The following is a 13,420-nucleotide window of genomic DNA, read 5'->3' on the forward strand; positions in this document are numbered from 1 at the left end:
TCAGTGAATGGGAACATTCTCGTTTACATCCACCATTTGCAACAATCATATCCAGTAATGTTCTGTGAGCTACAAAACCACAAATATCTCTCCGGTTCTGATAGTTTGCTACAATGCATCAGTGCAGGTAAAATACATCAGTCTGGAGTCCAGGCTTTTAGGACCGAGAATGGCCTAGATATGTCAGAGTGTTTCCACAGGTTTTTGTTGGGGCCTTAGGCTCTATTCACACGACAAGGTCCGAGGGTCGGCCGATAAACAGCCATTTTGGTCTGCTTTTCTAGGCCGTTTTGGGCCGTGGTTCCATTTTCAACGGCCGATTTTGACCTTTTGCATCCGTTTTTTTTCACTGACCGTTTTAAAAACAGATGAATTTCATGTGTAAATTTTTTTTGCCACACACCACCCTCTGTAGATAATGCCACACACAGCCCCCCTGTAGAGACCGTCACACACAGCCCCCCCTTTAGAGACCGCCACACTCTGCCCCCCCTTGTAGAGACCGCCACACACTGCCCCCCCCTGTAGATAATGCCCCACATCCCCCTTGTACATATCACCCTCCCTTAGATGGCACACCCTCCCTTAGATGGCACACCCTCCCTTAGATGGCACACCCTCCCTTAGATGGCACACCCTCCCTTAGATGGCACACCCTCCCTCTTCCTGTAGATGGCACCGCTGTAGGGGTCCGCTCCAGGAGAAGTCCCCGACTTCACTGTCCATATATGGGCAGTGACTTCGCCTGAAGCGGAATCCCCGGCCACTAAGGCCTCATGCACACGACCGTGTTTTTGCGGCCGCAATTCCCCCGAAAATCCACGGGAGAATTGCGGCCCCATTCTTTTCTATGGGGCCGTGCACACGACCGTAGTTTTTGCGGTCCGTGCACGGCCCGGGAGCCCGGACCGCAGAAAGAATGGGCATGTCTTATTACGGCCCGATTCTGCGGTCCGGGCTCATTGAAAACAATAGCCGCGGCCATGTGCATGTCCCACTATTTGCGGGCGGCCTGCGGCTGACATTCCGCAGCCGGCCGACCCGAAAATCACGGCCGTGCACACGGCTACGGTCGTGTGCATGAGGCCTTAGTCTATGTTCACACAGGGCGGATACGCTATGTAAAAGCACACAGCGTATCCGCCCTGTGCGCTGCAGGGAATTCCAAATGAAAAACCTCACCAAGTAGTGGTGTAGTTTTTCGGCCTGAATGTCCGCTGCGGAAAACTGCACATGCAAAAAAAAAAAAAAAAGTTTAATACTTACATTGCCATGGCAACGTGTCCCTCCGCCGTTCTGCAGCCCGGCCTCCTAGGATGACGTTTCATCCTATTTGACCGCTGCAGTATGTGATTGGCTGCAGCGGTCGCATGGGATGAAACGTCACCCCAAGAGGCTGACCTGGACGAAGAGAGACAGAATTCTGTGTAAGTACAAGAAAAAAAATTTCACCCAGAGTTGCGCTTTTTTTTGGGCAGCGGTATTGCTGCTTTTCCGGCGCAAAAAACGCCACACATGCTATTTGTTGCAGGTTTTACCTCCCCATTGAGTTTAATGGGGAAAGCCCGCAACAAATAAGCAGCGATTACGCAAATACAATTGACATGCTGCAGATTAAAATACCGCTCCGAAGGTCAATTTCTAAACGTTTTTTCCGCTCAGCACGTACACAGCTTGTGGATGAGATTTCTTCAAATCTCATCCACTTTGCTTATACTGTGTTACGCTGCGGATTCTCCGCAACTAAATTTGTTGCGGAAAATTCACAGTATTTATGCTAGGTGTGAACTCACCCCAAGAGCTAATGCATAAACATTTTTCCAGCTTTCATCTTCCAAGAGCTTATTTTAAAATAAAACAAGCGATACATTCCTATGGGCAACAACTTCAACGCATGAAGCCTATAGTATATTGGAAAGTAACAACTTTTAATTACACAATTATTACGCTTTAGATAACGAACGCTGGAAAACTCAAAGCTATAAATATACTTGCTATGATACTGCAGGAACAATATGCAAAAGTTGATTTTTTTTTCTAGGGCTTAAATATTGATGGCATATATTTAGAATAGGTCATCAATGTTTGTTCAGCGGGGGCCCCCCCTGATCAGCAGAATGAAGGAGCCACAGGGCTGGAGCACCGCATACATATTATTGTTTACACAGGCACAGCACTGTACATACGAGTGTGGTTGTGCTTATGTAAAGAATGAAAGGGACATGGCACGGATCGGCGGGGATCTTGGGAACCTTTTAATACACATATGTTGGTGAATGCAATGTGAATGTAATTGCAACCGGAGTCTTATCTAGCAATGTGATCATCTTCCATCTGGTAGGAGAAGGCTACATTCACACGACAGTGAAAAAAAATGTCAATAAGGGGCTGTTCACATCACCGTTCGCTTTCCGTTCTGGGGTTCCGTCTGAGGTTTCCGTCAGGTGAACCCCGCAACGGAAAGTGAAACCACCGCTTCCATTTCAGTCACCATTGATAGCGGAGTTGACTGCGCTATTGATTCCGTCTGAAAACCGGAAACCTGCCGGAATGGTGACGAACGGAAACGATTAGCGATGTTTTCGTCACCATTGCTATCAATGGTGACTGAAACGGAAGCGGTGGTTTCACCTTCACTTTCCGTTGCGGGGTTCACCCGTTGGAAACCTCAGACGGAACGGAAAGCGAACGGTGATGTGAACAGGCCCTTAAAAACAGTTTTTCATGGCCGTTTTGAATCAGTGTGTCTCCAAATTTTCATCCATTTCCAGTCCGTCTCTATGTTAACGGCCGTTTGACATCCCTTCTGCATCAGTTTTTCATGGGCGTTAAAAAAAAAAACGATGAATTTCATTGGTCAGGCCTTTTTTGTCCCAACCCCATGGAAACACCCCAAGGAAGGTCACATGTTCACCTAGACACTATAGACATCAGCGTTTGCAGGTAAGTAGCTACATCGACTTACCTGCTAACGCCGATGCTGCTGCAGAATCAACTGAAGCCTCTGGTGCCGATGTGTCCTCGCTCATCTGACACGATGCAGGACCTGTGAGTGACGTCACAGCGTGATCTGGCAGAAGCTGGGCGTTCTGAAGAGAAGTGGATGATACTTCTCATCAGAACGCCCAGCTAGTAAAAGTATTAAAAACGCCCCGATGTACGCACATAATACACGCCCACTTGGACTTTTGCAATCCTCATTTGCATAAATACAAAAATGGTCATAACTTGGCCAAAAATGCTTGTTTTTTAAAAATAAAACCGTTACTGTAATCTACATTGCAGCGCCGATCTGCTGCAATAGCAGATAGGGGTTGCAAAATCTGGTGACAGAGCCTCTTTAATGCTGATGGGACAGCGTCAGACGCTGTGAGGTAGCTCCACCTCAGGAGAATCGCTGGCGTTGATGTCCATTTGTCAAGCATTGGCTCATTAGCATATTTAGAAATAAGATCATAACTTTTAAAATAATAGTTTTGGGACACAATTTTCACTAGCATGATCAGTGTGACAGCGTCTATTAGATTAGCTAGGAGATGGGGCATTACTAAACTAGTAACAGATCCTCTTTAAAGCGGAATTCCCATTCTGAGTTCGCCGATCTTGTATTACCGCTTTCCCCATTGAATTCAACGGAGAAATGGCCGTGTTTGTGTGCAGCCCCCTCCATTGAAGTCTATAGGCATGACAGAGAGAATAGCACCAGTTCTTGAATGTAGTTAAGCAGGGTAAAGGTCTTGGGACCCCCAGGGTGATGATTTTCACACATTTACTACTCCTTTTACATGTTCAGAAAAGGCTCATGTAAAATTCTAAAAGAGCAGTAGAACTAACATATTTGCACACTGTGGATTTAAAGCATCATCCACGACACAGATACAAACAACTGTCACACTGAACCATAGAGAAATTAAATCAAAAATTGTACAACAAGTAAGATGTTGGACCGTTATACATTTTTAATCTACACTAAGGTCCATTTCTAGATTACCTCTGGCTGGTGTCCTTTACAAAGCAGTTCTGAGGCTTGCTGTTTGCAGCAGATAATATGGAGAACAGGAGAAAAAAAATAAAAAATAAATTCACTTCTGACTAAATAATTTTATTTGCAGTGATACACACTGCAATTTTGGATAAGTAATGCCGTACGCACACCCATATGATAAATGAACCTGCAGTAGAGCGCATATAGACAAACACTGCTCAAAGAGGCTCTGTCACCACATTATAAGTGCCCTATATTGTACATGATGTGATCGGCGCTGTTATGTAGATTACAATAGTGTTTTTTATTTAGATAAACGATCATTTTTTACAGAGAGATGACCTATTTTAACTTTATGCTAATGAGTTTCTTAATGGACAACTGGGTGTGTTTTACTTTTTGACCAAGTGGGCGTTGTGGAGAGAAGTGTATGACGCTGACCAATCAGTGTCATACACTTCTCCCCATTCATTTACACAGCATATAGTGATCTTATTACATCACTGTGCAGCCACATACACACACATTAACGTTACTGCAGTGTCCGGACAGTGAATATACATTACCTCCAGCCAGGACGTGATGTGTATTCAAAATCCTGACACTTCTGTAGCGTCTGTGTGATATTTACAGCAAGGCTAGCGTAATCTCGCGAGATTACGATGTAACCGGTCATTTAAAACGAGCTTACGCTTGCCTTGCTGTAAATATAACACAGACGCTAAAGAAATGTCAGGATTGTGAATAGACATCACGTCCTGGCTGGAGGTAATGTATATTCATTGTCAGGACACTGCAGTAACATTATAATGCGTTTATGCGGCTGCACATAGTGATGTAATAAGATCACTATATGCTGTGTAAATGAATGGGAAAAAGTGTATGACGCTGATTGGTCACTGATTGGTCAGCCTCATACACTTCTCTCCACAACACCCACTTGGTCAAAAAGTAAGACACGCCCAGTTGTCCATTAAGAGACTCATTAGCATAAAGTTAAAATAGGTTGTAATTTCGTCAAAAATGAGTTTTTCTAAATAAAAAACACTGCTGTAATCTACATTACAGCGCCGTTCACATCTTGTACAAGATAGGCCACTTAAGGCATGAAAAATACAAGTTGGGAAGCCTCAATTCACCCCCTCTATATAAGAATACACTTCATAAGGATTACTCTGCCACAGAAAGCGGTGATGGTAAATTTGATAAAAGAATTTCAAAAGGGGCTTAGATGCTTTTCTTGAAATGACCAGTTATTGGCATTTATATTTTTTTCCTCCACTAACAATTTGCATAAAGATAATTGATCATACCTGCATTGTGACGACTACAGGACTCTTTTCCACTTCTTCCTCCTCCACTTCTAGATCGAAATCACTTTGTCTTAAAAAAGATTGTAGCAAAAGTGTAGGTTTCTTTTTGAAGGCCAAGAAATCCATCATGTTACCTTGACAGTGTTGTAAAAAGAACAACTCAGTTAGATAATCTTTGAAGTTCTCTTTCAGCATTCTCATAGATCTGTAATGATGCTCCAAGCACTGTTTTCTCAAGCGTGCATCTTCAGCGGTTGCAGGTGGGATCTCTTCAAGCTTCTTAGTTTGTTTTTTTACAGTACTACTCATTGTTGGTGTAAAAGGAAGACTAGAGAGTCCCTGAGGAGCAGCTGTTCGGGATGGACTTGTTGGGGTTTGTTGTGTTGGTATCCCAAAAGCAGATGCGCCAGTAACACCAGCTATCATTCCTCCAGATGTTCGGTCAAAGCCGATAGTCTTGCCCAGTTGCTGGCCATGGAGAACCTGCTGTTGCTGAATGAACGGTCCTTGCATAATACTGCTTATCTGTGTTGGTATATTCGTGGTAGTGATGTTGCTTGAAGTAGCCAAAGTTTGCATTCCAGCACCAGCAGCTACAGTATTCTGTGACCCAAACTGATGCAGAGATCCAACAGTCTGTGAATTAGAGTGCAAAAGAGTATGCGTCTGGACTGGTGTGGAAGTTCCTAATGGAAGATGCACTTGCCTGCCGGGTGTTAACTGTGTAATTCCAGATCCCTCTTGAAATACAAAGTGTCCAGTACTTGATGGACCGAGACTTAGTTGTCTCACCAACAAACCTGCATCCACAAATCCAGGGGTGGTAGTCTGGTTACACATACTCAAGCTAGCTCCAGCCGTGGTGGCTCTAACACCCTGTAAGGCTTGGATTGGCACAGCATTGGGCTGTGTAGGACTCTGAGTCTGGACCTGCTGAGACATTGGGGATGTAACCTGAATATAAGACGGAGACCCATGGTCAAACCTTCGTGGCTGGGAACTGAACTGAAACCCAGGAGAGGCAGGATTAGGGATAGGCAGTGGGGTTAGTGTGATCTGTGGATTTCCACCTACCACTTGACCTACATTCTGTAGAGTAATGTTCACATTCTGACCAGCAACTGGATTCCGGCTCATTATTAACTGCTGTATTTGGTAACTGGGGGACTGGGGTCCAGGAGAACTGACCGCTGGTGCAAATGATGGAGAAGGTGACTGAGGTGTAGCTTTCTGAGTTCTTTGTAGGTCGCCATCATTCCCTGAGCTGCTCTTCGGTGGCTGAGATTGATTCTGAGTATCTTGGGGACTGTTACCATGGGGCATTATAACCCCACCCCCCAAGCCAAGTTCTCACAGTAGAATCCTGTAAAAGCCACAAATATACAAATTACAACAATGCTACTAAATGAAGAAGTCCTTACATGCATACTAAAAATGAAGTCACAGCCAATCTTAATAAACTGACCACATTATTTCATTACAATCTTAAGTGCATTACTTTCTATGATAATCCAACAACTACATATGAAATAATAGCATCCGCTGTTACTCGGAGAACAGCCTGCTTCAAAAACTTTGTTTTTCTCTTCAAATTATTTTACCACCAAAAAAATATATATTTGAGCGTGCAACTAAAGGTGCCTACAGACAAACGATTACCAGCCAAGTCTGCACGGTTCTATTAAAAAAATCCACTTATCTGTATAACTATTATATATACTGCACATATGAATTAAACATAAATATTATTTGTTTATGTAACAGGAGTTGCTATTAATTTAGAGAATTTATCGGGTCTATAACAAGTCATAACAGCATTATTTCATAGGGACAACTGGACAACCAACAAAGACCCCAAGCACTCAGTTATCAGCTTTCATCTCTGGGAGAAGGCGATCATAAAATAATAGTCACACCCGGACTGCTAGTGCCAAACTGAGCTTTGGCTTATAGAGGAAGATCCAGAGGGAGAGGACTTATCTATGATAGTTGTATAACCTAGTGGGGCACAAAGAGCGGTGTCATTTGATAGCAGAAATTCAGAGATTGGGGATTTCCGGAAGTTAGAATAGACCATCCATGTTTGATTGGTGGCGATCCAACATCCGATGCCTTCATTGTTTACATAGGTACAACGGCTCATTAATGCAGGCAGCTGTGCCGGGTACATCAGCTCGTCTCAGTCACTGGAATGGGACATGCTGCAGTACCATAGAACACCAAATAACCCTAGTAGTTGGCGGGTATATGAAACAATTCAAAATACTAATATGCCTAAGGCACAAAAACCCTGATTTCCAACTACTGAATAGTGCCAGAAAGTAAACTAAAATGGAACTTTTTTTTTTTTTAACATAAATAAGACACTTCCAAAAAAGCCACAGAACACACAACTAGCAATACGCAGCAAGTACAGATATGTTGCTAAGATATTTAGAGTAGATACATATACAGTGAAGGAAATAAGTATTTGATCCCTTGCTGATTTTGTAAGTTTGCCCACTGTCAAAGACATGAACAGTCTAGAATTTTTAGGCTAGGTTAATTTTACCAGTGAGAGATAGATTATATAAAAAAACAAAAAGAAAATCACATTGTCACAATTATATATATTTATTTGCATTGTGCACAGAGAAATAAGTATTTGATCCCTTTGGCAAACAAGACTTAATATTTGGTGGCAAAACCCTTGTTGGCAAGCACAGCAGTCAGACGTTTTTTGTAGTTGATGATGAGGTTTGCACACATGTTAGATGGAATTTTGGCCCACTCCTCTATGCAGATCATCTGTAAATCATTAAGATTTCGAGGCTGTCGCTTGGCAACTCGGATCTTCAGCTCCCTCCATAAGTTTTTGATGGGATTAAGGTCTGGAGACAGGCTAGGCCACTCCATGACCTTAATGTGCTTCTTTTTGAGCCACTCCTTTGTTGCCTTGGCTGTATGTTTCGGGTCATTGTCGTGCTGGAAGACCCAGCCACGAGCCATTTTTAATGTCCTGGTGGAGGGAAGGAGGTTGTCACTCAGGATTTGACTGTACATGGCTCCATCCATTCTCCCATTGATGCGGTGAAGTAGTCCTGTGCCCTTAGCAGAGAAACACCCCCAAAACATAATGTTTCCACCTCCATGCTTGACAGTGGGGACGGTGTTCTTTGGGTCATAGGCAGCATTTCTCTTCCTCCAAACACGGTGGGTTGAGTTAATGCTAAAGAGCTCAATTTTAGTCTCATCTGACCACAGCACCTTCTCCCAATCACTCTCAGAATCATCCAGATGTTCATTTGCAGACTTCAGACGGGCCTGTACATATGCCTTCTTGAGCAGGGGGACCTTGCGGGCACTGCAGGATTTTAATCCATTACGGCGTAATGTGTTACCAATGGTTTTCTTGGTGACTGTGGTCCCAGCTGCCTTGAGATCATTAACAAGTTCCCCCCGTGTAGTTTTCGGCTGAGCTCTCACCTTCCTCAGAATCAAGGATACCCCACAAGGTGAGATTGTGCATGGAGCCCCAGATCGATGTCGATTGACAGTCATTTTGTATGTCTTCCATTTTCTTGCTATTGCACCAACAGTTGTCTCCTTCTCACCCAGCGTCTTACTTATGGTTTTGTAGCCCATTCCAGCCTTGTGCAGGTCTATGATCTTGTCCCTGACATCCTTAGAAAGCTCTTTGGTCTTGCCCATGTTGTAGAGGTTAGAGTCAGACTGATTAATTGAGTCTGTGGACAGGAGTCTTTTATACAGGTGACCATGTAAGACAGCGGACTTTAATGCAGGCACCAAGTTGATTTGGAGCGTGTAACTGGTCTGGAGGAGGCTGAACTCCTAATGGTTGGTAGGGGATCAAATAGTTATTTCTCTGTGCACAATGCAAATAAATATATATCATTTTGACTATGTGATTTTCTGTTTTTTTTTTTTATATAATCTATCTCTCACTGGTAAAATTAACCTAGCCTAAAAATTCTAGACTGTTCATGTCTTTGACAGTGGGCAAACTTACAAAATCAGCAAGGGATCAAATACTTATTTCCTTCACTGTAGTATACGACAGCATGGGTGAGTCAGCGGCTGCAGAACGCTGAACAGGCACCAATTGACTGTTACAAATTGACATATAATTTATTGATAGACTCGGCGATTAAAAGCGGGAAAGCGCCCCCCCCCCTGACATGTTTCGCTACAAACATAGCATCCTCAGAGGTATAATGGGGCTAGCCATGTGTCTACTCTAAGGCTATGTTCACGCTGAGTATTTTGACGAGTTTTTTGACGCGGAAACCGCGCCGCAAAACTCGTCAAAAACGGACCGAAAATGCCTCCAATTGATTTCAATGGGAGGCGGGGGCGGTTTTCTCCCGCGAGCGGTAAAAATCGCCTCGCGGAAGAAAGAAGGGACATGCCCTATCTTCGGGCGTTTACGCCTCTGACCTCAAATTGACTTCAATGGGCGTCAGAGAAAGCGTATTGCGCGGCGTTTTATGCCTGCGGCGCTCAATGGCCACGGGCGAAAAACGGCGTGCAGAGAGAGGCAAAATCTGCCTCAGACTTCCAAACGGAATTTTGAGGCAGAAATTCCGCTAGCAAAAAACTCTGTGTGACCATAGCCTAAATATCCGAGCAACATATCTGTACTTGCTACATATTGCTAGTCCACATCGGCTAATTTTAAAGTTCTGTGTCTTTTTGAAAGTGTCTTATTTATGTTAATAAAAGTTCTATTTTAGTTTACTTTCTGGCACTATTCAGTAGTTGGAAATCAGGGTTTTTGTACCTTAGGCATATTAGTATTGTGAAATGCTGCAGTACCAGGCACAGCTGCCCATATGGACAGGCCGCGGTGACTGTGTAAACAAAGAAAGGGATGAATAACCGCACCTAAATACGCACTATTCTGTGCATATTTTATCTGCGGTTTTGATGGAGATTTACTGCACCAAATTACACAATGTGTGCACGTAGCCTAAGGGCTTATTCACACGAACATGTGTCAAATCGGCCGATTTGCATTAGTGTGGGACCAGATATCACAGATCCCACATAGACCTGAGTCTATTGAGGGATCCGTGAAAACGTGCTAAAATAGGAAATCCTATTTTTTCACGGGCCGTTCACACAGTCCATTAAAACAGCCGTGTGAATAGCCCCATAGAAGTACATGGATTATAAAGCAGCTGTGTAACAGCCGTCACGTGGCCGATAAACTCGTTCATGTGAATAACCACTAAGGGTATGTTCACACAGTTTTCCAGGCCTATTTCGGTACATAAAACGGTTGCATTACGCTCTGAAATATGCCTTGAATATGCTTGCAAACAGCTTGCCATTGAATTCAATGGTAAAAAGCAGTGTACTGCATAGGGGGCGTAATCTTATGCCAATGTTTCAAACAAGGCGACTAGTAGATAAGAAGTCACATGTCCCTTCATTAGGCATTTTTGAGGCCGATTTTCCATTGACACTAAAAAAAAAAAAAAAAAACGCTTTAAAAAACCTCTAAAGATGCTTCAAAAACGCTTTGAAAGTCAGATCCAAAAACATCTGGATTCAGAGGCTGTTTTCTCTTATAGGGTATGTGCACACGATAGCGACCATTACGGCTGAAATTACGGAGCTGTTTTCAGGAGAAAACAGCTCCGTCATTTCAGACGTAATTGCATGTACTGGCGTTTTGCGAGGCGTTTTTGTCGGCCGTAATTTGGAGCGGTTCTTCATTGGATTCAATGAAAATCGGCTCAAATTACGTACACAGAAATGTCCTGCACTTCTTTGACGAGGCGGTCATTTTACGCGTCGTCTTTTGACAGCGACGCGTAAAATGACAGGTCGTCGGCACAGTACGTCGGCAAACCCATTCAAATGAATGGGCAGATGTTTGCCGACGTATTTGGGCCGTATTTTCTGACGTAAATCAAGGCATAATACGCCTCGTTTACGCCAGAAAATAGGTTGTGTGAACCCAGCCTCAAACATATGCCGTGTGAACATACCCTTAGGCCAAGGTTACATCTAGTCTTTGTAGCGCTACTGAGTGACAGCTGCAGTCCAAGATTATATGTAACTCAATGTACTCATTTGGACTGCAGCTGTAGCTCAATATTTAAAATTGATCAGTTGCACTACAGTCTAGGTGTAGCCATGGCCTTAAAGCAGGGTTCCCATGTGGCGTAAATGCTATGGAATTTCCGCAACAGAATTCTGTATGGAAATTCCACAGCATTTGCAGCAGCAGCAAAGTGGATGAGATTTAGAAAATCTCACGCCCATGCTGCGGAAAAAAAACCCGCCTGCGGTGCGGAATTTAAATCCGCAGCATGTCAATCTATGCTGCGTTTTAGTTGATTTTCTGTTGCGGGTTTCCCCCATTGAATTCAATGGGAATGCAAATCCCGCAAAAGAAAGCCAAATGTTACAACTGTTGCGGAATATTCGCAGCACTTACGCCGCAAAAATCGCAACTACGGGAAAAAAAAAACAAAAAAAAAAAACACACCTAGAAGTCTGTTTCTTCGTCCAGCCCAGCTTCCTGGGATGACGTTGCATCCCATGTGACCGCTGCAGTCAATCACAGGCTGTAGCGGCGGTTACATGTGATGAAACGTCATCCCAGGAGGCTGGACTGGATGACGTCAGAGGGCCGGCCTCCTAGGATGACGTTACATCCCATGTGTCCGCCACTGCAGCCAATCACAGACTACAGCGGCCACATGGGTTGCAATCATCTAGGGAGACCAGACTGCACAGGAGGAACGCGTCGCCATAACAACGGCCTAGGTAAGTAGGAGTGTTTTTACTGCTGCTTTCCGCAGTGGAAAATCCATCCCAAAAAAATGCACCACAGCGTGGTACGATTTTTCGGACGGAATGTACTGCGGGTTCCAGGTCGGACACGCTGCGTGATTTTTACACAGCGTATGCGACCCGTGGTAACCTGGCCTAAAGGGGTTTTCCCATCAGGGAACTCTGTTTCCGTAACTGCCATTCACTTCTATGGGAGTTACAGAAACCGCGTAGCTCAGCGAGCTATGCAATTTTCATCTAACATGGTCAGAAATCACACGCCTCAGCAGGAACACAGAGCGGTAGAACAGGGTTTAGGGGGCCCCGTTGTAGAGATAGATGCAGGTCCCAGTGTGTCCATAGCCTTTAATGCAGTCTACCATAGGCTTATTTAGCCTAACCATTGCTTATGGTCATTATCAAAGATCTTCCATACGAAAGGATATACCCCAGGAAAAAAATCTCTCTTTTTCTTCGGGGGAGGAAAGTCCACTAAGGCCCCATGCACACGAACGTATTTTTGTGGCCGCAATTGCAGCCCCATTCATTAAAATGGGCCCATGCACACGACCGTGGTTTCCATGGTCCTTGCATGGCCCAGGAGCCTGGACTGCAAAAAGAACGGACATGTCTTATTACAGCCGTGTTTTGCAGTCCAAGCTCATAGAAATTAATGTTGTTAAATCTCATCCACTATGCTGCTACGGTATTCTGCGGCGTGCGGCTGAGCCCTTACAATAGCAGCAAAGTGGATGAGATTTAAACAAATTTCATCCACACGCTGTGTAAAAAAATAAAATCATAAATTGACGTGCGGTGCGTTTTTTTAATCCGCAGCATGTCAATTTATGCTGTGGAATCGCTGGTTTTCTGATGCAGGTTTTCCCCATTGAATTTAATGGGGAGGTAGAACCTGCAACAAGTAGCAGACGTAGCAATTTTTGAGGCAGAAATTCTGCTGCAAAGATCGCAACTCAGAAAATAAAAAAGTCTATGCTGTCCCAGAGCTCTATGCTCCTGCGTCCAGCTCTGTCTCCAGAGATGACGTTTCACCCCATGCGACTGCTGCAGCGCTTTTTTTACACCTATTTTCTGGCCAAGAAAACTGCACCACAATTTGGTGTTTTTTTTGGCCGGAATTCCCTGCGGGGAGCATCTGCCGTGTGTGAACATACCCTAAGGATGGGTTCCCACAGTGCAGGTCTGCTGCAGATTTTGCATGTTTTTTTTTTTTTTTAGAGAGCAGACCTATAAAGCCTTAGGGTATGTGCACACGATGAGAGGCTTTTACGTCTGAAAAGACAGCCTGTTTTCAGGAGAAAACAGCTGCCTCGTT

General features: G+C 44.1%; 1 protein-coding gene across 6 annotated transcripts in view; it reads right to left on the reverse strand.

The window, feature by feature from the left end:
- LOC142657678 (E1A-binding protein p400-like) overlaps positions 1–13,420 on the reverse strand; it is a 164,213-nt gene that overhangs the window by 142,752 nt on the left and 8,041 nt on the right. For 5 of the 6 annotated variants that reach the window (XM_075832966.1, XM_075832993.1, XM_075832999.1 and 2 more), the window contains exons 2-3: positions 5,299–6,661; positions 3,992–4,030 (exon numbers count right to left, since the gene is read on the reverse strand). In XM_075832966.1, coding sequence (XP_075689081.1) covers positions 3,992–4,030; positions 5,299–6,621 — 1,362 coding nt within the window. In that variant the 5' untranslated portion in view covers positions 6,622–6,661. The remainder of the gene's footprint in view (positions 1–3,991; positions 4,031–5,298; positions 6,662–13,420) is intronic. The other variant, XM_075832984.1, reaches the window with a different exon arrangement.

The sequence above is a fragment of the Rhinoderma darwinii genome, chromosome 1 (genome assembly GCF_050947455.1).
Source record: "Rhinoderma darwinii isolate aRhiDar2 chromosome 1, aRhiDar2.hap1, whole genome shotgun sequence".
Taxonomy (NCBI): domain Eukaryota; kingdom Metazoa; phylum Chordata; class Amphibia; order Anura; family Rhinodermatidae; genus Rhinoderma; species Rhinoderma darwinii.